The sequence below is a fragment of the Oryzias latipes genome, chromosome 3 (assembly GCF_002234675.1).
Source record: "Oryzias latipes chromosome 3, ASM223467v1".
In the NCBI taxonomy this organism is placed as follows: Eukaryota; Metazoa; Chordata; class Actinopteri; order Beloniformes; family Adrianichthyidae; genus Oryzias; species Oryzias latipes.
In genome coordinates, this window is record NC_019861.2 from 10697488 (window position 1) to 10724276 (window position 26789).

Below are 26789 nucleotides of genomic sequence, written 5' to 3' on the forward strand. Positions count from 1 at the left end.
CGAAACCCTGGACGGACATCGTAGTACATTGACGAATGAACACTTATGAACTACGTATATCAGGAATTTTCATATGTGGAAAATGTGCAAAATGTTTGTAGTGGCTGTGTGATATGGCCTTTAAGAAGAAAGGATGGTAGTCACTACATTCACAGACACTTCTCATTTATATAATGACTTCTACTGTCCAGTCTGTGACCCCCCCCCCACATACAAAATGTGTGCTGTCAGAGCTCAGTCATTAATGGAGCTGGTGGTTTGTGGGCCTGCTCGTTTGTGTTGTTTTATGGAGGTGAGTGTTTTTGAACGGCTGCGGTCCTCCTACTGGACTCGAAGGTGGTGCCCTGGGCGGTCATGCTCCAGGTGCTGGCGCGCCGGCCTTTCGTCAACATGACGGAGAACTCGTACAGAGTGTTGGGCTTCAGACCTGTCACTATGTGGCTCAGGCTGGAGGTGTTGGCCATCTGGTGGGAGACGGGTACAAACAAGGGGTCAGCACACAGAGTTGTTGGTGAAAATATAAAAATATGTTTTTTTTCAAATTAAAAGAGAGTTTTGTGAAAAAAGGAAAAAGCTGCCAACATGAGTCACAGTTTGTTGATGCATTCCTAAATAAGCGAATAAATGTTAAAATAATTAATTAATTTCTCATGTCTTTTTTTAAGTAAGGATCAAATTGCAGTGCAGCATCACAAATCTCTAAAAGTCTATAACAAATATCTCATTTTTTGAAATAATGAAAATGGGGTTTTTGTCTGCTGTTAGGTATAACCATCAAAATTAATAGAGACTTTAAATACACTTGGGTATGTATAATGAGTTTTTTTCACATTATGTATATTTTTTATTTAACAAGTTACAGAAAAAACAGTTTGCCTTTTATCTATAATATTGAGGTGCATGTGTAAACTTGCAGAAGGTGCGTAGAATGCAATTTAATAGTAAAACCATGTATAGCATTGTAAGCAGTGTTTTGTAGTGATTTGTTGCTGCACTGCACACGCTGATGTCATGATAAATGTAAAAATTCTATACTATTCAGCATAAATAAAGAAACCCTTAAGTTGCAATACCTCTTGATACGAATCACAAAAAAAAAAGCCTGGTTTATACTTCCCTGCTAGCGGCCATTGCATCAATCGTATGTCGTCCCTATACCACAATCGTGTGGTCTAGTTCATACTATGATTGGCTGGTTTCACTCGGCATAATTGCAACAAACTTCTAAGTGGTGTTTATACTTTTCAAGCCTGATGACACGATTGTCCTCAGTGTTTCAGTGGTTTGGTATTTTGTTTATAGTGATATATAGGGATCTTTAAGTTTCACTTTCTTTTATACTGTATATTTATCCAGTTACTTTTTCATATGCAAAGTTCTTCTGAAGATGCTTACTTTTTTTACTAAATCTTTGATCCACTCACGCAAAAATGCTTTCCTTTTATATGCACTATATGCACATCCATCTTTGCAAAAGTTCAGATGTTGTTTGTTATCGTGAGTGAAACGCATACACGCTGCAGAGGGCGGCTCTAGGTTTGCGTGAAATGGGCGGCGCCCACAAAGAACTAAAGGCGGTGCCTCAGAGATGGAGTCGTTTTACATCTGGGTAAGAAACTGAACTGCGAAAATAGCTTATGTACTCATTAAAAATCGTTCTTAATATATGACACATTAAGAACGATTTTATATATATATATATATATATATATATATTAATATATATTAATATATACAAACGTTATTTATACATATTATGATATATATATTATCATATATATCGTATATATATATATATAAAGTTTACTCTGAAAAGCTTAAAAAAATCATGGCATAGGCCCCATTAATTTGAAATGATTTTCCACCTGATCTTTATCCAAATTGAATTTAGCCCAAGGTCTACTTGCATTAGAAAATAAATATGCAGTGAAAATGCCATATTTTTTTAAATTTTTTTTTTGGAACTGAATCAGAATGAAATAGCATCTAAACCCTCCTGTATTTGGAATGCAGTGATAGTGGCCTTGTCTTTAAAATCCTGAGATGTGGAAACTGATATTTCCCAGTCGGAGTTTGCTCCGCCAACTCATATTCGAATTACTCGAAATAAGTGAGTTAAATGGCACGATATGCATGCGATTGTACCACAGGCATAAAATTCCATAAAATGTCATTAGCTTGTGTCACGTTTCGGAGCGATTAGGACGATACTCTTCCGATGGCCTTACAACCCAAGCAACCCAATTGACTCCGAATCGGTATGAAACCTGAACACTAAACAACACATAGCACAACCAAAAACTGGTTGACATAAAATTCGACATTAACGCTTATCTAAAAATTTCCAGGATCAACCTAAGAGTTGAGACACGAAAAGGGTTTTGTTTAAAACTAGTTTAGCGTGCAATTACAAAAGCTCAGATCTCCTCTGGGGGCTGTCACACCGAGGGCAGTGGGATAGGAGAAACATGCAGTCAGTTTAAAAGCAGCCGTCCCTTCAATAATGCACAAGGCCGTCTCCGTCTGGTTCCAGCCGCTCATGCAGAGACTTTAAGGGGAAGGCGTTTCTGTTGGGGAAACCTCACTAAAGACACGGACATTTAACATTACGTTCTCAGAGACCAGGGCCTTTCTGATAGACTTTGGACTTCTTTAATCCTTCCACATCCTTCTCAACAACACAAAATAAATCAAGAAGGCAGAGAAACAGCTTGTGTATGAAAGCCATAAACAGCCAAAAGAGCAGCAAAGGAGCATCCTCTGCAGGACTTCTCGGCTTCACTTATTTTGTTTGTGCACGTGAGTCTGCGCTGTCAGGTCTACCCAATCCTTTTTTTTTTTTTCTGCTTCTCAGTTTGTCTTGTCCTTGTTGAATAATTAATCAGTAAATGCAGCGCTTTATCTGAGCTCTGCCCTGTCGCAGGTGTGCAATCCTGCACACAAACGTGCATCGTCTGCCATGAGAATCCAGTTTTTCAGATAAAACCTTTTGACAAACTTTTATTAAATAATAAAAACAATTCTAACTTGGTCATTAAGGATCACTTACAGACTAATGGTTTGTTTGTGCTTACTCAGTGATTTTGGACGTATGAACTCACTAAACCCACAGGAGCAAAGTCATCCTTCACTTCTGCTTCCTTCTGAAAGCCTTCCTACAAATGATCCTCAGTTACTTCTGATTACTTGATAAATGTTGCACAACCCTGTGCATCTTAAAACCCCTCTCATCATAAATACTTGATATGAAAATAGAAACCACTTTGCCCCCCGAGGTGCATAGCAGCCAAGGCCAGCTACTGCTTCAAAATACTCCTGCATTTTCCTGCAGATCTGTTGCTACACATCTGTCCATAGATGCGCAAAAACAGTCATTATTGTCACATGACACCTGCAAACAAACACAGCGATCTCTGCAGCTGCTGTATATTTCATCCAGGTGCAGGGGGGGGGGGGGGGGGGGGATCGTCTTGTGTGAAAATGAACATTCTGGAGTAAATTTTAGAGGTTTAATCTTTCCGACATTGTCGAGAGTTTGTGTGTCAAAACAGCTGCACTTGTGTCTCCTCCAAACCGTCATCCTGCTGAGCATGAAATTAGATGAAGTGTGATTATACTGTTCATGACTGCAGCATAAACAAATGCTCTTCCAGGCTGTATTTCTGTCAGAGGAGGGCTTTGAGCTGTTTTTGTGAGTTGCAAATCATCTACTTACAGCTGTGCTCAGGTTTAAGCACACTGTGGCACCGTGCACAAAATGGAAAATTATGTAATTAAACACAAAACAACTCCTGAGATAAGTCATTCAAAAACATGTTGACAGATGTGAACAATGCTTTGATTTACAGCAAATACGTTAATATTTCTGCCACGCCACTAGCGCTCATCATCATCTATCAAAGGAGACGGCGTATTATTCAGGCCATGGAGTGGAAAGCTCCTTACACGTGGGAGCGGCTACAGATAAAGCGATTTTGAGAAATTGTGGTTGCTTTTTTTACATAGAAGCTGTGGATCCACCAATTCTGTATGACAAGCTCAAATTTGGAAGAAGTGTGTGATGCTGTGGGGCCTCCTGTGACGCCCAGGAAGGCTAGTTCCCACCAAGAAGCGCATTGTCATCGCTATCAACAAACTGGCCACCTGTGGTCATGTGACTCATTTAATTGGAAAAAAGTGTTTCCATTGCAGTTTTACGAAACATGTCCATTTCAATCCGCCTCCGAAAAACTACCTTCTCCAAGCCCAAAAAGGCTTTTTTGATAAATGCCAGTTTTTGCTAAATTGTCGTGTTTCCATTAGAAAAGTGTATTATTGCAAAGACAATGTCCCTAATTTCTTAGTCAATGGACACACAGCTAGGCTTAAGACAAAAAATTGAAAGAGAACTTCAAAAAAACATGGCTTTATCTGTAATGACAAAGACGAAGCTCTCACCTTCACTTTGGTGTTGGCAGGGATGTTGGTCTTCCATCGCACCGTGTAGAAGCGGTTGTCCGTGATCTTTTGGTTCTTAGGCAGTGTGTTGTCTGCCCAGGTCACCTTGATGGTGTCGTGGGTTAGCACGGACGCCTGGACACCCACAGGAGGCATCATGGGAGTATGGTCTGGTACTGGGGTGTATGGAGCAGGGAAGAGTTCGTACAAGTCAACATCAGGGTCTACGGGAGGAGCGGGGAGGATTTGCGTGCCAGGCAGCAAACCCACATGCACACAAATTGAAATGAGCAAAAACAAAAACGTGGGGAGGAGCGTTATGTGGTGGATCGGGTTGTGATGAAAAATAAAAACAATGCGGGAAGGGACATGGAGAAACGAAAACAAGGTTAATGCATTAAAACGGATGGACGATGGTTGTAGGGTTGGAAGGGAGTGGTAGGGTGTTGTACAGATACCACAAGGGTAGGATTGACAAGGGTGAAAAGAAAGAGAGAAATTCTATTAGGAAAACAGACACTGACCTCTAAAGAAGGACAAATCTACAGACTTGGTGGCTATAAAGAAGCGACTGAACATCACGTGATGCTCTATCAATAGTTACTGAGGCGCTATAAGAGAGAGAAGATGAGGTTATCTATGCATGTGAAAAGGTATAGATAAATGGAAAACCAGAGCGGAGGCAGATTTGCACACTATCACATCAAATTTTTTAATGTATCTATTACTATTAATAGGCTTTTCAGAGACGGTGCACAGTGTAGGAACAGAGAAACACAGAACTTGGAGTTTGGAGTCTTCAGGAAATGGATATGGATGTGCCGCTTCTTATCTCAGGATAAAAAGTGTTCAGCACTCCAAAGCCTGACTGAATCGCTCTGCTTAAAGGCCACAGGAAACTCTGCCCCGGCTGATGTTTGACATTAAAGTAACTTGGACAGGGATTTTTACTCAGCCCCCGAAGACCTTCAACAGTGATCATGGGTCTCATGCTACATTCACACAGCTCTCTGCAACCACCCGTTCAAGCGACCATTTTTAATGAAAAGTCTATGTAAACGCGCATAAATGTGCGGTTCAGGCTTCTGCGCTCAAAACTTTTGCATCCATGCATAGCTACTCAAGTTTCTGCATGGTCAAACCTCGATGTACATCTCTGACCATTTAACTTCATACGCTTTGGCCCGGTCCTTCTGTCCTTGAGGTCTTCCCACCCACATCTTTTAAGCATTCCAAAAACCCGCTTTAAGAAAAGAGGTGATCTCTCCTTTCAAGCCGTTGCTCCTCATCTTTGAAACTCCCATTGTTGCTGTGACAGATTGACTCCGTTGAGTGTTTTGAATCCAAGGTCAAGACAATTTTATTCAGGGGAGCTTTTAGTTAATTTTAGTCAGTGATTTATTTTCTAACTTTTATTTAGACTTTTATTAGATTTTACTACGTCTCTGTGTTTTGGTTTGATTTTTTGCTGTCTTTTTGTAAAAGGCAATGATTTCTTTCTGCGAAAAGGGCTGTAGAAATAAAGTTATTCTATTCTATTCTATTTTGTTCTAAGCATTTTTGGGCTCTCTATACAAAACATGGAGCCCTTAAATACAAATTAAAAGTTAAATTAGGTCAAACTTGGACCAATCAGGGACTTGGATTTGGTAGTCCTGTATAGATTGGGTCCCCATTAATTCACAGAAGTGCCAAATGTGTTTGAAAATTAATCCCGAAGGGGACATTAATAATTGCGGTTTGTGTCTGGCTAGAATTCTACCACACCAAGCTTTTCATATATTGGAATGGAGCTGTGAAAGAACAAGCCTGGATCAAAATTACACAACTTTGACATTTTGCACCAAACTTCGTCCAAATATAGGTGGTGTAAATGCACTAGTAAAGAGTAGAAAAAAAGAAGAAGAGGCCCCTCCCTGCTCCTCCAGTGTGAACACCAAGGGCTAAATGTTTCCTCGAGAATGGGCATCACATGCCCGTTGTGTACATAAGAGAAACTGTAAGCAGGTATGAGCTTTCGTAAAGAACACTCTAGGTTGTTTGTGTCCCCGTCTATTCCAGCCCATAAAGCACAGTGTCTAAAGCAAAAGAGGGGCGCTAACAAGCAGCTCCTGGCAAACACTGCTGAGAAAATAAATGTTTCAAGATGAGATTCTGGGCTGGAGATTTCACAGCTTCCAATCCAGGAGGAAAAAAAAATCTAAAATACTTGCTCAGTCACCCAAGAAGCCTCTCTTCTTTGATTCATTGTTTTTCCGTTTCTTTCTGTCTTTGTCCATTTGACAACTTTTGGTGTCCTAAATGTACTCCCAGCAGTGAGGGAGGGTGTGTGCATGTTTGCAAACGTTTGTGTGGTGGATGAGGGTGACTAAAGCCTGCAGTATGGAGCTGCAGGAACGAGGCCGCCTGGCTTTAAAAACATTCATTAGCTGAAACGTCTCATTTCCAACAATTAAGCTGTCACACTATCAGACAGAAAACAATGCAGCTCTCGTTCAGCCCAAGTTCGGCAAGTTTTTCTCCGCTGCCTTCTTCAAGAGAAAAGTAATATGTAGGTCAGCTTTTAAACGCCGACTTGAACAAACTGGCAGGAAGGGAACGCGCCCCCGAGGATTCAGCAGCACAAGGCGGTGGTGGGCTTTTGGTTCTGCTTTGAGAGGGAACGTTTGGATCTGACGAAGGGTTGCCAAAGTCACCACAGGGGGTCTGCGTGAGCGCACAGTTGCATGTTGGTGTGAAGAAGCTTCTTAGAGAGAAGCATGACAGTCTGTGGGTGTGTGTGTAGCCTAAAGCCCCCCCCAACCGCCTGCACCACCTTGAAGCATGTTGACGTGAATCATGTCACCAGGCACCCCGCCCCTCTCATACTTGCTGGTGAAACACTGAGGCAGGAGGCAAACTGCAGCGATCAAGGCAGGAGGCTGGATGGGATGAGGGGGGGTCTAGGTGCAGTCTACATTCTGGGACACTGCAGGGAGCGCGGCTCCTAGTCTGCTGGATCTGTCACATAAACTGTGTCAGCGCTGCCAACATGCAGTCTAACTGGCAGCGTTTTGCACTTTAAGATCATTTGTTAAGCAGCCGGGATTGGGACTTAAGCTCTACTTCTAATTGCTAACAGGGTCGTGATCTGAGGCTTAACGAATTATGCATCGCCTGGCGGGCAGCCAAGCAGGATGGTCGGATTCTTTGGCTAATCGAACAAAGCTGGTTTGTTGTACTTCAGAGGAAGAGCAAAGACACAACTATGGCTTCATGGAGGCCAGGTGATACTGGATACACAAGACCAAACTGTCATAAACAAACAGTTGTTTGGGTTGTTTCATATTTGACCCCAAAATCCTAAATCTGTAGAGTTGTTTTTTCATATAAAAACAAAGATCAATATCGTAGTGTTTTTTTTTTTAGTGGTTTAGCTTATCAGCTACTGTATTTTCAGTGTATAAGTAGCATTTTTTGCATAGTCTGACCGGGGGTGGGACGTTTACTCAGGTGCGGCTTATATGTGATTTTTAAGTAAATAAATAGCAACATCACTAGAGGGCACTGTAGGCGTGTGTGTATCAGTATTTGGGTAGAAGAAGAAGTGCCGCTCAGTCTTACTCCAGGTTTGGCAGAATCGTTCTAAAGCGACACAGATGATGAAGAATTCAACCAAGTCAGTAATTTAAACTTAGTTGACTTATTAGCATGTTCTTTATGCTATGGTCATCTGAATAACTGTTCTTATGTCCCACTAATATACTAGATTCCTCTCATGTTTCATGAAGCTAAATAAGCATGAGTGTGTTATGGTAGTGAAGCGTGCCAATATTCAGTCTGTTATTGTTATCTATTCTGTTATTATGATTTGCCTGTCAAGATTAATTTCTCCCCAAATGTGACTTATAGGTGATTATTTTCTTCTTTATTATGTTTTTTGCTGCTGCGACCTATACCCCAGAGCGATTTTACAGTCCAAAAAATAAGATAAATGTTTAAAAATTGTTCTTTTTGGATGGCAAGAGGCTTGTCTAGGTCTCCACATGGTCACTCACTAATGCAGATGAACGGGATGGACCAGTCAAACTCGGATGACAAACAGTAAATTGTTTGTTTTAACCAGCTTACAACCCATACAACATCAATAAATCACACTTATTAAAGCCTTCACACATTTTCTACTGTTGTCAGAATGATGCGATATTGCAGTTTATTAGTCGTCTCTGTAGAGCTAAACTGCTTTTCACAGCATATTCTTGGCCAACTCAAAAGTCTGCTTCAACATTCAGTGAGCCTACTTCCTGCATTGTAATTATCAGGCCTTGTAGAAAACTCCAGGGCAACATATGAGGGTTTGATTAAAAAGACACTTAAGTATACTTGCGGTCATGATGAGGAGTGGTAATTAAAGCTCTCAGGCTGACCCATGACCTCTTTACTTCTTTATAAATTACAGCTGAGGGTCATTCTGTGTGGTGCAGATGCCAGGTTAGATAGAGGGCAAAGGCAAATGTCAGCTCAATCTCCTTCAGTGTGCAGATTGAAACTTCTTGGAAAGGTGTGCTATCCAGAGCTGTTAAGTTTGAATATATCAGTGCATTGAGTGTCCCACTGTTTGTGTATTCAGAAATGTCTCTTCAAAGGCCTGTCCCTCCTACCTGACTGTGCTCTGGTGGCAGTACTCTCGTATAAAGGGATCCCCTCGCCCACGTTGTTGAATGCTTTCAGTGTGATCACATACTGAGAGCTGGGATCTGCAAGAGAAGAAGGCACAATTTTCAATTCATGATTTCAATTTTATTATAGTTTAACAACAATAATCCTGATCCTAGTAATAATTCACAATTGACAACTTCTGTTATGCACACATCCAATTATTTTTGGGAGATTTTTAAAGCTCATCCTTCTTTTGGACAATTCAAGTTTTGACACTTCTTCTGCAGCAAGTAACGGCAGTCGTGTCCATTGCATGTGTCAAACTCAGGGCCCAGGCAGCCAAATGTAGCAGAGTTAATCAAGTATAAAACTGGACTACACCTCCCACAATGCATGTCAAATTTACTTGGAAAAGCAATGGAAATAAATAGAACAATATTTATTTTGAAAGAAATCGATAAAAGAAATAAAGATAAACATGAATATAGCACGCAAAAAGTGGATTACTTACGGTGTGCACAGCATGCTTGAGACAATTTAGATGACAACAAAACAAACTACACACAAGATCAAAAGTAATTCCTCCAGATATGTATTCTGGCCCGCAGCAGTCCTGGATTGCAAGGACCACATTCTTTTTGTCAATTTTCTTTCCTACTTGTCAGAAACCCACCAAACTTTGCAGATGAGTAGTCCCCAGCGAAAATGAATCATTGACAGTTTGGACATGCAGCTCTGACCGGGGTGCTGGGGGAAGAGGGGGGTAGTGAGCGGTGTGTAGCAGCTGCTTTGCAAGTGAGGGCTGGTCAAAAGGGGGGGGCGACGATGGCCATACAATGCCTCTCATGGATTTAATTATAATTGTAGATATTATCAAAAAAAACCTTCATTTAACAGCCTTCATGTTTTTGCCCCACCTCTTTCTTTTCTTCTTGCAGTTACCCCTTTATGCCCCATGCTGCAATGTCGTTACTTAACACGTAAATCTCCGTAATGTTAGATCAATAAAGTTGATTGTATCTTATGCAGGTATTGCCCACAAATATTACAAGTTAGCAGGAACGGAGGAAAAAATTAAAAATAAAAATTCAATCTGAACAAAAAGGAAAAATGAAAGCCAGACGATTATTTAAAAAAATACAACATAATGTTTTCTTTGTTTAGAAACTGATTTGTTTTATCTGAATATTATGACCTTCAGCAGCTCTGTCCCCATTAGACCAATCAGAGTAATTAGCGAATTCAGGCATGTGGCTGAGAAGATCTAATTAATTCTCTTAATAGTCACTCATAATTAATTTCATAGTGTTCATGGGTTTCTGTTTTTATTATTTAGAGCTGACACATTAAATCAAATGTGACACGTTCATCTATCCAAGAAAGATAAATGTTTTGAATGTCTACATTTCTTGTCACAGACTGACACGACTCTCCCAGCTCATTTCAGCCACTGATTGGAAGTGTTGGATCAGATTACATCGCTGAATTAGGGAAGAGAACAAACTGATAATAAAAGTCTGTTTAGGAATAAAGCATTAGAATCCATACAAGCTAAAACTGAGGGCAGAAAAATGGATAACATGTTTTAGTGCACAGTGACTGGCAGGGGCGGTTCTTACTGAGGTTCTCAATGGTGTAGTAGCGCTGCTTGTAGTCCACTTTGATGGTCTGAGAATGAGGACTTCCGATGCCATAGTCGATGGTGTACCCGCGCACAACGATGTCCTGGTTCTCCGGGGGCGTCCAGCTCACCACGATACTGTTGACCAGCGGGCGGACGTGCAGGGAGCTGGGCTGGTCCGGAACCCGGGATTCTGATAATGAAGATATAGAAAAAAAAACGTTAGTTGGTTAGTTAGTTAGTTAGTTAAGGATCCCCATCTTAACCAAAGGTAGGACTACTCTTCCTGGAGTCCGCTTAAAAGAATATATGCGTCATAAAAATACATACACCATTAAAACCTACATCAAATACACACATTAAAAAAACAATACATTGGAAATTATACATTCAAAACAACAAACCCCCAAAAAAGAGAGAAACCATCCTATTGAAATAAATGACTTAAATGATAGTTAGTAGCTCAGCAGGAGGATGCGAGCAGATAAAGGGTTCTGCTTTTGACCGTATGAACTTACCATCGAGATCACTTTCAAATGTCTCTGCTGTGGTCCATTCAGTGTTGGGTCCTGTGCCGTTCACCGTCATGGCCGACACCCTGAAGGAGTACTCTGTTCCAGGGTCCAGACCTGCACAGGAACCAGAAACACGTCAAACTCAGATCTAGACTTCAAAGGGTTGATTTTTGTTAAAACTTCTTCCACCAAGTGGGTGACGTTACGACCATTGTCGTATTGTGTTTTCTATTTTTCTTCTGTATTGTGGATGCTGTCATTTGTCTTCATGTTGTTATGAAGTGAGAGTTCTGTCTGCTGTGTAGGTTCTTTTTGTTTTGTTTCTGGTGCTCTAGATCAGCGGGCCGCGGACCGGTACCGGTCCGTGGGTCATTTGGTACCGGGCCGCAGAGAAAGAATAAATAATTTACATTAATTCCGTTTTATTTATTTCGGAATCTGAAAGATGTCTTATTTTGAAAAATTGCCAGATTCTCTGTTTACATCCGTCTATGTCACTCTTGACACAGGTCAAGGTGCTCTTCTCGGTCACGTGATAGGTTACCGCTAAAATATAACCCAGGAGCTAGCAAAATGAGTAAAAAAACAAATGTCTTTGGAAAATGTCTTTGCCAAGTGGAAATCGCCCAGCCAGGAGACAGAAGAGGAGCCTTCAACTTCCAAAAAAGAAAACTACATTTAATAGACAGTACTTCTTTTTTGCACCATGAGTGTGGGAAGTGGAGAGGATGATGACACCTGTGTGACGTACAATGACATGCATGTCAAAATAAAAGCTCAGGGTTCACTTGTCAAGTCTGTTTTCCTCCATCATCGTAGTATTGTTACAATAATTATCCGCATGTACTTGTGAGACAGGTCCGTGACAGTTTTTTGTGACGTCATACCGGTTCGTGGTGTAAAAAAAGTTTGGGACCACTGCTCTGGACAGTAGGAATCAGTACTGGTGGCCACTCTGGATTGGAGGGAGGAGGATTGGTGGTTGCTTGAGATTGGAAGATGAGGATTGGATGAGGACCTGGGGCCTCATTTATAAAACTTTGCGTAGGATTTGCGTCAGAAGTGGCGTACGGATGAAACATAGGATGTGCGTACGCACAGAAATATTCGGAGTTATAAAACCGTGCGCACGCACATCCTACGCATCTTTCTCTTAATAAATCACAACCAATTCTAAATGCTGCGCAGCTTTTGCGGCCTCATGACACGCCCATAGTTGCCCATAAATAGTCCGTGAAACGCCCACAAATGAATATTCATTGATTGCGAAACCATGGCAAACACGGAGAGAAAATCAAAAAAACGTAACTTCACTCAATGTGAAGTAGAAGTTATCGTTGGCGAGGTGGAAAAGAGGAGAAAAGTGCTGTTTGGAGGGCACAGTGTGGCCTTACTAATGCCAAAAAGGCACGTGAGTGGCAGACGGCGGCAGACGCTGTAAATGCTGCAGCCTCACAACCTCGGACCGTGGCCGAAATAAAAAAGAAAAGGTCGGACATCAAAGTCAAGGCAAAAAAACGTCTAGCGCTGACCCCCCCCCCCCCCCCCCCCCACACACACACCCGTGTCTGCCACGGGTGTGTGTGTGTGTGTGTGTGGGGGGGGGGGGGGGGGGGACACCGGAGCTGACCCCTCCTGATGAGAGACTGGCGGCAATAATTGGGGAATCCCTTTTAAGTGGAGTGGTGACTGAGGAGCAGGGGGACACCGACGCGCCAGATGCACCGGGTGACACAACCCCAAAAGCCCGCAGAGGAAGTCGGAACCGGCTCATAAGCCACTCGTCCTCGTTTGCCAACAAGTCTCCTTGCTGTCTAAAGATGCGTTCACTCCGAATTCTTCCATTTGCCACATCTTCTAAGAGCGCAAGATCAGCCATTGTGCGTCATTACGCATTGTGATGGGGCATTTTATTTCCCTCCATTTAATTACATCTGACAAGCTGCAGATGACGGTAATAATCGACGTGGAAATGGGAAACTGATCAGCGCAAATGTAATTTCTTGTTGCTTTCTTAATGGTCGAGACATACGCCATACATTGTTTCATCAAAAATAAAACAAACTAAAGGCATATGCATGAATACCATAATTCCGTAGCTTATGAAGAAATGTTTTACTATGAAAACAACTTTCCCTAGTGGACAATTAATGCATCTCTCTCTATCTATCCATCTGTCTGTCTAATTGCACCTATATCTGCTCCGCCAGACGGACACATTGACGGGAATGTCAGTTTTGTACATTATTTCGTTCTGTTAAATATATTATTTATGAGGATGAATTGCACAACATGCCAATATTGCAGAAAATATTTCACTTTTCTTTTTGCAAATATGTGTTCATTTGAATTTCTGTTGTAATTTTCGTTTGATTTTTTTTTTGTTTGTTTCACTGCTGATCGGTCCAACGGGTGTTCGTGTAGGCTGTTAATTGTAAGACTTGCTTTGTGAAGTCTTCATGTTATTTCTGAGAGGCAGTATTGTCATTTTCACTTTCACGTGTTTCTTCCATCTGCCGACGGCGTCGCCGTTTCTCATTTTACCCGTTTTTGTGCGTACGCCTGGGTCAGAGCTTGCGTGAAGGACCGCACATTTTCCCGTCAAGTTTGCTTTTTATAAATCTCAACTATTGCGTAGAGAGTGGCGTACGCCTTCTTTTGTGCGTACGCAACGTTTATAAATGAGGCCCCTGGAATTTTTTTTTGTTATTCTTTGCCTTCCCTAGACAAGAGGTGCGTCACATTATTGGGGGTTCATCCAGGATTAAGAAGTTTCAAATTGGACGACAAGATAACGGACCCATCTGAAGAGCCTAAGCTAATTCAAGTTTTTTAACCTTACTATCATAAATCATAAATTAGCTGTTTTGATTGACAAAAAAAGATCATGTTGTCGAGATCAATTATTGAGCAAACCTGTGTGATAGAAGGTAGCATAAAAAATAAAACCCTAAAGAACGTGTAGAGAAGCAGCGCACTGCCAGTGCATTCATATTTCAGAGCCACATCTCCCTTTAAGAGTGCTGCACTCTGCTGGGTGCTGGCTTTGGTATTCAAAGAAGGAGGAACACCTGCTGACAAATGATTTGTAACTCCATTAATTTGCTTTAAAATTTGTCATTACCGTCGTATTGTCCCATTTGCATGCAACATGCTAATCCTGTCGTGGTTCTTCCCTGTACCCGCTGTCTCTGCAACCCTGGGGGGTAGCTTCTGAAGACTGCCAACCCATCCCTGCCTATGAGGCTGCTAGGCTCCATCTAAATGCTTTTGAACCAACAAACACCCCTCTGTTTCGCCCCCCAGAATGATCTCCAAAAATCAACTTTTAAGTGTATATTCTCTTTGATGCAGAGCGCAGCGTGAGGCCGGGCCACTTGAAAGTTGCTGAGACAACATTCAATATTAATACCCATTGGTGTGTCTCTCTGCTGATAGCAGAGCATACTTCGATGGGAGCGGTGCGTAATGGTATCAGAGTGAAGCATGTAGCTCTATTTAAAAGTGTGAGCATGAAAGTCAGACCCACCACCAGCCTGACAACAACACAAACACTAGCGAATAAAAAAACACAACTCGAGGCTGAATGTCCGGATTTCCACAACGTGCCAGGCACCTTTAACTACGTTAAGTGCAGATAAAATGGAGACTAATGGCCTAAGTCTTAATAGATTGAATGTAGGCCATAGGTCAATTAAAAAAAAAGAACAAACTGCCTATTCCCTCCAAGCAACAGTCATATTCTTCCTGAATCGGATATTTTATTCACATTTTTTCAAAGCGAACTACTGAGTTTGTCACAGACACACATCAGGGGTTTAAGCGTTTTGCCTGAGGACACATGAGCTGTCAGCAAGTAAACCACCAAGCAGCCAACCAATGGATTTTGAAAGCACAGCTAGAAAACTGGATAGCTTTGTCCAGACTCTTTAACCCAACGAACTGGAAAAGATGCTCTGCTTCCTGTAGGTTTACCGAGCACATGTCTCCCTTCCGCCCTGTGGAACACCGTTCACATCCCTGAATGAGCTGGAGGAAGAAGAGGAGGCAGGGGAGATGGACGTCTGAGAACCTGTTGCTTTACCCTTTTGTTCAAGATGCAAAATGCTCAGAGAAAAGAGAAAGTTTGGATGGATTGGTGGTTTGCCTCGTAGATGTTTGGTGTATCAAGTAACCAACTGTCTTTTCGGAAAGAAACTAACACAGACCCAGGAGTTTGTAACCTTTCTAGTCTTTTTGTCATGACTACCCTGTTAGGGGACCTTGCTATTCAAACTACCATGATGAATGGAAATTCAATCAGATACTCAACAATTCTAATGAAAAAAAACTGTGATTGTCGGATTATTCTAATATATAATCTAAAAAAACATTAACAAAACATACAAAATTTACTTTAACCAGATTTGAAAATTAAATTTGATTTAACTGAATCTCTAGCATCTCACTGTTTAGTGTTTTTGGCAACAACAACCTCTTCACTGATGTGCAAAATAACACAGAAATTCACTATATTGCCAATATCTTTAAACTATGCTAATAAGTGCTTTTTTTAAAAAAACCTTTTACCTTCTTTTCTTGAGGTTTTAAAAGCGAGTCTCTTCTTTTCAAGCTAATAACACTATTTTTCTGAGAAATATATGTTGCTCTACTCTATTTACACACCGGTGTGTATGAGTAAACACTGAGAACGACATGTTTGGTATCTGTTTTTCACAATTTAATGCATCATCCTTTTCTTAAGCCTTTCAGAGTAACCTTTATATATATGATGTTACGTTTGGCACACTAAATAATGATTTTTAATGAAATAGGATTTATTTTCCCGAGTTTCTTTTCCATGCCAGAAGTAAGACGACTCGACCTCTCAGGCACTGCCCTTTCCCTTTGCGTGGGTGCCGCCCATTTTATGACGTCAACCTGGAGTTGGCCTTGGCAGCGCGTCTGCGTTTCCCCCACGAAAACATACAACATCCAAACTTTTGCACAGATGGATTTGCATATTGTGCATATAAAAGGAAAAAATTTAGCTGATCCTCGTTAGCTTCACGGGGGAAGTGTGTGTGTGTTAAGGCCCGTACACACCAAACGAATTTCGCGCGCGATATTCGCTGACGTTTAACGCCTCGTGACTAAACAAAGGGCACCAATGTGAGTGTGCACACTGACGCGAAAAAGCCACGCGAAAAGCGTCATTGTTTAAAAACGCCTCGGTTTCGTATTTTAGGTTTGACGCGCCGCGTCAAAAACTATACGACCAATGAGAATGGCGCTTTTGCACACGTGTCTGGAGCTTCTGAAGTTACAGTAAAACACATATTGGGGGCGCTCAAACACAAAACTGTCTTGCTGAGCAGACATACGTCACGGCGTAGAAGATATACGCCAAGTAGCGTCTACTGCCGCGAAGAAATAAGACGAAGAAGATGCACTCACTGACGGACATTCTAAAATATCCCCGAAAACGCTCATGATACATTTTCAGCTCTTGTAACAGTCGATACAACTCCCCCTGTTCTTCTCTTCTCGTAACTATGGGATGTACCCAAAATCGTCGTCTTTTCCGGCGTCTTTCATCATTCAACAGAACAATAATTTCTTCATCGCTGGAACTGGAGCTAGAGCTACTGGTGCTTGAAATATTCATGTTTTCTTTGTTTGATTCTGACAAGCGCATAAATACTTGCTCTCTTCTTCTGAGTGAAAAGCGACTTTAAGAAGCGTAAAGTTGCGCAGCGCCACCTTGTGTACAGGGGGTATTTCTGTTTTACATTAAGCCATCTAATGTCAGAGAATGAAATTGCACGTTCGCTCGGCTCATAGTCAGCGAAAATCGCCTGGGTGTGAACACAAAAAACGTGTTGAAAAACGCTGGCAAATAACGGCTGGCGAATATTCGTCCCGGTGTGTACGGGCCTTAAGCCTGGGGGCGGTGCCGGTGGAGCAGACTCTTCCTGGAAGGGGCTGTTCCTCACTTTGTGACGTCAAAATGTGAGAACCCGCTCGTTTGGCTGTTGTCGGAGTGCAGGTTTTTAGAGAAATACTGAGAGATGCGTTAATGGATCAAAATTATGCTTTTGGGTTGTTTTTTTGTGAGGAATTAACATTAAAATACACTTAAAAGCTAAAAAAGTAGATTTTTGCATGATATAGTCCCTTTAAAATACTGGTTGTAGAAAAACCTAAACTATTTGTTCGGGACAATTCTGTTAGTTACTCATTTTGCAGTTCTCCAATAATATTGTGCATCCCTAGAAAAAAAATGTTCAAATGTTACAAGAAGCTTCCTTGTTCTGTTTCTCATCATAAATCTCAAGTATATGTGAAAAACAAGGAACAGTCTGAATACCAATAGAACTGGTTATTGGTAAAAGGCACATTAGTAACTTTAACAAGTCTGCAGGACACTATGAAGTCAAATTTAAAAATGAACAAAAAAATTGAAATGTTTCTATTTCCTAAATTTTAGATCTTAATTCAGCCTGAAAACACAGTTAATGCAACAACAGTGGTCACCTTCGATGAGTTTGTAAAGCTCGGTGCCTGCAGTGATAACCGCAGATTCGCTCTTCCGGGATCCTTTCCGGTATCTGATCTTGTAGCTGATGATCTCTCCATTCTGGCCGCTGGGGGGCGGGGGTTGCCACCGAAGCATGATGCTCTGAGGGGGAAATTATTCGAGAGGTTAAAAGAAGCGAGATGTCAGATTTAGCACACTGCAGCTGTAGACCCAACAGTTTAGCAGCTTGCATCACACCTCCCCACACAGCCCCATGTGTGGGGAGACTTTGGAGGCCTTACACACCACTGTTCTTTCTTATTTATTTATTAAAATAGTCATGCATTTTATCAAGTAAAAAAGGTGTTGTTTATCCAGTAAACAAGTTAAACACATTTTAAGTTCCAAGCATAAAAACAGAAGAGTAACAACTGTCAAAATCACCCTATTTCTTCAGTCTGGATCAGTCATCATTTGCAGTGGAGGAAATACGTTTTTGATCCTTTGCTGATTTTGTAGGTTTGCCAAATTGACAGTCTGTCATCTTAACAGTAGGTTCATTTCAACAGTGAGATAGAAAATCCCAAAGAACATCAAGAAATCCACTTTTAAAAATGTATATACATGTATTCAAATTTCATTGAGGGAAATGTATTCAATCCCCTAGTAACCAATAGAGTTCTGGTTTACAGTTAAACTCTCCTGATCAACCTGATCAACCTGTCATCTCGAAGACACCTGTTTGAACTAATCACCTGTAGAAAAGACACCTATCCACAGAATCCGTCAGTCAGTCAGACTCCACACTCTCCAACATGGGAAAGGCTAAAGAGCTTTCAGTGGATTTAAGGGACAAGACTTCCAAAACCATCAGCAAGAAGCTGGAGGTTAAGGTGACAACTGTTGGTGCAACAACCATCAATTCACCAATAAATCTTGGGCTCCAAATTAGATCTCACCTGTTGGGGTTTCCATCATCATGAGAACAGTAAGAAATAAAAACAACACGGCAGGAGTTAGTTGATGAGCTCAGAGTTCTCCTGCTTAACAAAACACATTTGCAGGCCCGCCTGAAGTTTGCCAACATACACTTTCACAATTCAGAGAGGGATTAGGAGAAGGTGCTGTGGTCAGATGAGACCAAAAATGAGCCCTTTGGCATCGACTCAACCCGACATGTTTGGAAAACGAGAAATGCTGCCTATGATCTCAAAAACGCCATCCCCCACTGTCAAGCATGGAGGTGGAAATATTATGGTTTGGGGGTGTCTTCCTTCTCAGGACTACTCCCCCCTGTGGATGGTAAGATGGGAGGTGCCATGCACCGTCAAATCCTGGCTAAGAACCTCCTTTCTTCCACCAGGAGGCTTAAAATTGGTGGTGGATGGGTCTTCTAACAGGATAATGCCCCAAAAACATCCAGCCAAGACAACAAAGTAATGGCTGAAGAAGAAACATATCAAGGTCATGGTGTGGTCCATCCAGTCTCCAGAACTCAATCCTATAGAAAACCTATAAAGAGAGCTGGAGCTCAGAGTTGCCAAGTGACATCCACCAAATCTGAATGATTCAAAAGTCATTTGCAAAGAAGAGTGGACCAAAATTCCCCCTGATGTGCAGAAACCTGATCATCAACTACAAGAAACGCCTGACCTATCTGCTGTTAATAAGGGTTTTATCACAAATTCTTTCTGGCAAGAGGGTTTAAAAACTTATTTCCCTCATTCTTGACATTTTATCTCTCACTGTTAAACTGAGCCTACAATTACGATGACAGACTGTTCATTTCTTTTCATGTTGGCAAACCTACAAAATCAGCAACGCATCAAACACTTCTTTCCTCCACTGTAGCCTCTGTTGCTGCCTCTAAAGACCAAACAGAGATGTAACAAAGGTGGGACGAAAACTTGTGATGTTCAGGCTTAGTTTCCATCGTTGCACAACGGAGCAGTAAAAAGACAAAGAGATGCAACAAGCAGGCTGTGTGCATGTGTTATCAGCTCTGCTTTATGTGTACGGTAAACAGCAGGCCCTCTGTTCTGCCACACTCTCACCTCCTCCTGCCAGTGGTGCTTCACAAAAACAAACACCCGCCTAAACACGAGAGCAAATTGACTCATTGGGAGGAAGTAAACATGAATAATAGACAGAGGTATCCTGATGAGCGCGATGTGCGTACACACATGTGTGTGTGTGTTCAGGTACAGCTTGCAGACACACTCAGGCAGAGATGGATTCAGGCCTTTTCTTGGCGGGATGCACTGCTGTGGGGTACGAGCATCAGAGTTTCTGTGTGTGTTTAAAGAGATAGATGGGGGGTAGCTCAGCATGGGAGGAGAGTTAATTATTGCTTCCACACTGTCACAATGACGCACAAAAGCCTGGGTAGATACATAAACCATGCACAAGCTCCACCCCTGCCGAGCCGGGGGAGTAGCACAAATTAAAATTGGGTTAAGTGTATTCAATTATTTCCATTTTTCTTTTTACACTATAGGCTCCAGCTTGTCAGATATGTTACTTTTTCCTCAGCTTCTCCTTAATCATGAAAACCTGTTTAATTGACTTTGTGATACCACTGGGGAAAGCAGGAAAGCAGATGCCAAGAAAAAAAATGAGGGGGCAAAATGAGATCAAAAACACAATTAATTCTTGCCTTGAAGGGAAAAAAACAGATATTCTGTCTGACTAGAAGTAAAAATGGCACCACGTGTTAATAATTCCCCATGTTTCTTCAAATTAATTTGTTTTTTAAACATTGATTATTAGACTTGACATCTTGAGAGGCTACTGACATAAACATTTTGCACTGACATGCAATAGCTGTAAACTCTAAGAGCGAAAGAGAGAAACTATGGAAATTATGTACTTTAAAGCAATCGGCCATCGCATCAATTGTATGGCGTCCTTGCTAGTCCATGCTTGCGACCGTTGGCGATCACTGCAACAAACGTCTGGGTGGCGTTTATACTTTTCAAGCCTGATTTTTTTAGGGGTGTCAAATTATTAATCCTGATGAATGAATTACAGACAAATCAGCGCATTGTTATTTTTTTATTTCGTTAATCTCTTTTCTAATCTTAACTATTTTCGTGTTCCCAAAAATAAAACATGGATCCAACTGTTTAGTTGCATGAAAATCTTACATCACTCTCGGTGACCCTGTATGCAGCACACTCCATTGCTGCTGTGATGTCATCAATGTGCGACTTTGTAGTTCTTAATAGAACTAACCCAAAACAAAGCCGTGATGTCACAGCTATTATTGACCATAGAAGGGATAACCCCGCTTGTATTTAGAATGAACTGTCTTTGAAGTCCCGGAACGTGCAATCGACCATGAGCTAGATAAAGTTTGCTCCGCCCTCACATATTCTAACCGCTTGGAAAAAGTGTAGGTTAATAGCGTGATATGCATGCAATTGCACACTGGTTATAAAATTCCATTCGCAGATGATGTCATCAGGTTGTGTCACATTTAGCAGCGATTGGGGTGATTCCTTTCTAAAAGCCTGGCGACCAATGTGATGCCAGCGATCACAAATCAGAGTCTTCGCCATAATATTGTCGTGCTTGTTTTAGAAGGTAAAATAAGTATTTAAATAAAAAAGGTGACAAAAGGGAAGTGGTTGAAATGATGGCACAGATTTCTTTTCCAGTCACTGGACAGACTGTACAGCGCCGACGACTGGATCCAACCGTCTTCATGCTAATCTTTTTACTCCTCTGTATCTCAATAATCCCCCATATTAAGCCTCGGTGACTTTATGTAAATATTAAACTGCATTAGAAATGATTTGTCCTTTCTGAAAATATCTGAATCTGTCTTAAATGATTTGGAATAAATTGTGTTTTAATAATCATGAATAATTAATCCACTTTGCTTGGGTTTTATGTGCACAATGCAACTCTGTGTGTAGCACCTGCAGGTATCAATGCTCATTATTTATATTTAAGCCTAAATAATTATGCTGCCATTTTTTTTTTAGCATTTACATCTGTGATCAGCCATACAAAGATATACAAAGTACAAGTAAAGTTTGCAGAAACCTTTGCAGGTTTTCCAAACTTTGGGAAGAAAGTGCAAATGTTCACAAGCATCTAGAGCTCTCCATGGGGTGAGACGACCAAAGAAGGGTTTTTTGTGACAACAGACAACTGTTTGAGGGAGATGAATAACAAACTGTTGTTAGTGCACTGTTACATAAAAAGTGTGAAACACAGGGTGCGAGGATTGTGCTCCTGCATTTGGATTTGTCAGTTATACATTTTTGGGTTTTGATCATTTCCTGTTTTGAGTTGTCCCCCGCTGTCAGTCATACCAGGTTTAAGATTAATATTTATCCACAGCCGTCTTCATTTCGCTCAGTTACCCTTAAGCGTCTTGTTTTCAGCTCCTCATAGTCAGATCAGCTGTTTGTCACCATTTTTTTTCTCCTTTACTTTGTCATGTTCCAGTTTATCTATTAAATGTCTACATTTACACCACCAAGCGCAATCTCTGGCATTTTGGAACCTCCGGTTTCTGACACAGAGACGAGTTTAAAAGTGTATCCTGATGAGATGGAATTTGTCTTCAGAGCTCAGTTTGGATGAAGGTGGGGGTGGTGTTGGGTCGTTTGGTTGAGGCGTGTTGATGTAATTACAAAACCCCCCTAAGAGCAATCTGTATTGGTCAAGTGCCAGATATCATTTCAGTTTTGGTACTTAAGTGTGTTTTCATTGAGCTTCAAAGTAAAGAAAATATCTTCATTAGTCTTAAATAAAATTGAACCTGTTTGCATTTTTTTGTAAGTTATGGAAGGAATTTGATTTATTGAGGGTGGCAGCAATTTAATTATAATCTTTTTGCTGAACCCAGAGGAACCAAAGAGTAAAAAAGTTTTTGTTTCATTTTTGTTTAGTAATAAAGGACGACCAATCATCTTTTCAGTGTTTGAAACATGATAGTTCTCGGTCTAATTGAATCATTTAGAAAACAGTTACAGTTTAGGTCCCAAAGAGCATCCTCCTCATTTCCCTCATAGAATCAGCACAGAAAGTTTTCTCTCTGAACATATCAGCACAGCATCCCTCAGCAGGGGTGGCCAGTCTGCACTCAGGCTGGAAGTGCGTGATAGGATTGTCTGTCGGCTTCCATACACCCCCATCCCCCTCCTCCCCTCTGCACTTGAGCTTTGCATCGACCAGTGACGGTCTGCCGTTTTTGTAGTCAATCCACGCGCCCTGAGGTTTCCCCGCATCTGCTTTTTGCTGCTTTCTTCTTTGTTCTCGCTGTCTTACATGTCAGAAAAGAGAAACGTCTTTTGTAAAACTTAATCCATCTCCCTGCAGATGTACAATAAATAGGCGTGCAGCTCAGCCATTGAAGATCAAATGGCCCAAAAGATGGGAGGAAGAGGTCCAGCTCCTGTTCTAATCACAAGCTTGTTGGGAAGTTAGCAGCTGCAATTTAATAGATTTTTTTTGACGATTTAAAAAAATGGAGGAAAATACTAGAAAATTCTATCTTGATAGACGTAGCTCTGGACATGACATTGGGGAAAAAACTAAGTGTTCGCATTTTGCAGCCACAAATTAGTATCTAGTATGCAAATTAGTATTTTGTGTGCATATATCAACATTTTGTCACCACAAATTAGTACTTTATTAGTATTTTGTATACATTAATTAGTATTTCTCATGCATAAATAAGCAAATTAGTAGTTTGAGAGCACAACTTGGCATTTTGTGGCTACAAATGAGTATTTAATTAACATTTTGTGCACACAAATTAGTATTCTGAGAGCACAATTTAATATTTTGTTGCCAGATATTATTATTTTGTGCACATAAGTTAGAATTTTGTCTGCAAAAATAAGGATTTGTGTTAACAAATAAGCACCTTGTGGCCACAATTTAGCATCTTGTGCGTAAATTAGTAGTTTCAGCTCAATAAATTGGCATATTGTGGGTACAAATGAGTATTTAATTAGCATGTTGTGCACACACATTTGTATTTTGTGAGCACAACATATTGTTCTAGTAGTATTTTGGACACAAAAATTAGCATTCTGTGGTGACAAATTAGCATTTTTGGCCACAAATTAGTATTTCTGGGAGCAGGTTAGTATTTTGTGCGCACAAATTAGCATTCTGTGGCCACAAATTAGTATTTTGTTTGCACAAATTGGTATTATGTGCCCACAAAATGTTAGTTTGTTTACAAAAAAATGCTACAAAAATTGTAAGCTATGGCCATAAAATGCTCAATTGTTTTGAATGAAAAAGTTATTTCTTTCTTTTTGAAAATCATTTTCAGCGCTCTGTAGATGTTTTTAATAAAATAAATAGTATCTATACATGGAAACTTTTAGTCAGACAGCTCAGTCATTTACTTGCATAAAGTTAAGTTTCCCCTAACTTGAACTTGCTTTGACCCGCACATGCTCAGATCATTCCACCAGTGTCCTTTTCAGTACATCTTGATCTCCCCATATCCATTCTGAATGAAGCTGTAGGCCTTTAAGCCACAACCCGCACAGCTGGAGGGATACAGGATAAAACCTTCTGACAGGCGAGTCTCCTGCCAATGAGCCAATCGATAAGAGTTCACACAGCCTCTTAACCAGCTGAGGCTACGGGCGTCTGCGGCAGCTAATCACAGCGAGCAAAACATGGCGCTCCAGCCTGGAGGTCGTGTATGTGTTTGTGGATCTTGAGTGGCAGCTGCACAGTGGTTTACAGGCGGTCACCAAGCAGCACCTGTGCGTGTCTGATTAAGGTAGAAAAAAATGTGTGTGTGTGTGAAGAGTGGGTATTTAGGAGCCATTTAGCACAGTATTTTATACGATCAACTACATCAAGTCTTACCTTTGAGTTCTGGACTTCCAGTGTGAAGTTCTGAGGAGGAGCGCTTGGACCTGTGAAGAAAAAAGAACATTCATCAAGTTACTTTAAAGTTTTTTTGGTTCAGTCAGACTGAAAAAGACCATCAGTCGATCCAAAATGTTAACATTTCTTATTAAATTCTGTATATCGTTTGCTTTTCTTTATTCAGCAGAACAATGTTCTGCTTCTCAAAAGAGCATTTTGAATACTAAAACCTTGGATATGCAAAGTTGATAACCTTGGATTCTACCCTGTGAAGCGCACTACATCAAAATAATTGACAGAAATTAAGAGTTTTTTGAGGAATTAAGATGTTTTTAGACCCTCTGATGAACTCCACAAAACATTTTTGGCGATCTCATTGATTTATGAGATATAGATAGTATTAATTATGATTATCAGCAATTTTTGCTGTTCTATTTGGTACATTTTTGCTAACAACAATAAAAAATGAAGAATACATTTTTATACAATTGGAAACAAAGTCAGGCCTGAAGGGCCTAAAGATAAATGGTAAAAACAATTGGAATAAATTGCTATAACATAAATTACCATCTGTAAAAAGGAATGACTAAAAAAAAACAAAATACACCAATGAAAACAGGAAGTGTTTTTGGCTAACACCCTGTTTTGTCCTGTATGACCTGGTGGAGTTTGTGGTCAATACATAGAACACAGGACAGCATATACAGTAGTGTGCACCAACAGATGTCGTTTTGGGGAAATATAACTTCGGTCACTGACTGTCAGACAGCGTGCGGACGATGACGTCCTCAGTGGAGACGCCTGAGCCGTGCTTGTTGTTGGCCACCACACGGAAGCTGTACTCCGTGTTCTTCTTCAGCCCGGTCATGGTGTAGGCCTGACCGTCAACGTCAACATCCTGGAGAAGCAAAAATACAAAACTATAAAAATGAAGTTGACATGAGGCGCTTTTACTGTTTCTGTCATGCCAACAGTTCAATTAAAACGTCTTTAATTCAGACAAATGAGGTCTATATCCGCAGTATAAGTCGCTACAGAGCACAAGCGGGAAAAAAACTGCGAAAAAATGAATCATAAAGAAGAAGAAATCATATAGAAGTCGCCAAGATCGCCGTAATGTTCACATGTTCAACTGGTTAAATTTTCAATGCGTGTTTAAAGGGTAACACAACAGGACAGTTGGAGGCTGACTCAACTCTAGGCCGAGATAAAAAATAAAAAAAAGGGGCAGGCCTATAGGAGGCAGATTGAGCAGAGGGGGTGTGATCTTGATCTTTGATTGACAGTGACAGGGAGGTTAGCTTGAGGATTTTTATTTTATTATTGTAAGGATTCTGTGGTTTAGTTTTGTTTTGTTGTTCTTGTTCATGTTTTTGGTTTCCTTATTGTTAGTCACACCAGTTTCAGGTTCAAATACTAAGGGTCAGGATGTCTGAGCAGGACTGTCATTTCAGGACTTAAAAAAAGTTTTTTTAAATTGTCAAAAATTTTGTAAGGATCAACAGTCAGCACTTTTAAAGCCCCATTTGTCCAGGTAAACAGCCCAGCACAGTTGATTTACTGTTTAGTTACCTTTTAATGGCCACGCGTTTTGTTCGTAGTGCCTGAAAACGATTGCTTAGCTACACATTGTTGCGAGAGTTTTGAACGTGGAAGCCCGAAACGTGCATTTACTCGTCTTTACCTAGACTTTTTATTGAAAGTGGGTGCCTGAACAAAACAATGTAGAGCTTTGAACTCCATCCGCTGATCAGACTGAGCAGTGCTTTTTCTTCTTCTTCTCTTTTAGTGTTGCTGTCAATTTCAAATACTGATACACACACCTACAGTGCTCCCTAGTGGTTGTTAGTGGGGACATAACCAACTCATGAGCCTTTTTAAAAAAAAAAATCACATATAAGTCAAACTTGAGTGTATGTCAAACCACAAACAAAGCTATGCAAAAGAAAATGGGACTTATACTCCAAAAAATGTTGTAACTTAAAAAATGGTCATCCTGTGACACACTCAATCACATGATGCGTTTTTTAACTCCATGTTTATGGCGTTTGAATAGGAAACATTAAAAAAACATGCTTAGAGCTGTAAAACAAGAGGAAAATTCAGAGTTTGGTTAGAATATGAACCTGTGACCGCGTCCTCCTGGACTTTGCAAGGTACGTGGCCTCTCTTTAACATATGATGTCTTTTCAGCTTATTCTCCCTGCACACCTTTCTCCCCTCC

At 40.8% G+C, this 26789-nt stretch overlaps 1 protein-coding gene across 10 annotated transcripts in view; it reads right to left on the minus strand.

Annotated features, from left to right (window-relative positions):
• neo1 (neogenin 1) overlaps positions 1-26789 on the minus strand; it is a 216781-nt gene that overhangs the window by 12719 nt on the left and 177273 nt on the right. For 8 of the 10 annotated variants that reach the window (XM_020712122.2, XM_020712117.2, XM_011487714.3 and 5 more), the window contains exons 11-18: positions 25325-25463; positions 24563-24612; positions 17728-17872; positions 11215-11325; positions 10695-10889; positions 9078-9173; positions 4438-4661; positions 326-464 (exon numbers count right to left, since the gene is read on the minus strand). In XM_020712122.2, the coding sequence (XP_020567781.2) occupies positions 326-464; positions 4438-4661; positions 9078-9173; positions 10695-10889; positions 11215-11325; positions 17728-17872; positions 24563-24612; positions 25325-25463 (1099 nt within the window). The remainder of the gene's footprint in view (positions 1-325; positions 465-4437; positions 4662-9077; positions 9174-10694; positions 10890-11214; positions 11326-17727; positions 17873-24562; positions 24613-25324; positions 25464-26789) is intronic. The other 2 variants (XM_011487724.3, XM_011487703.3) reach the window with 1 other exon arrangement.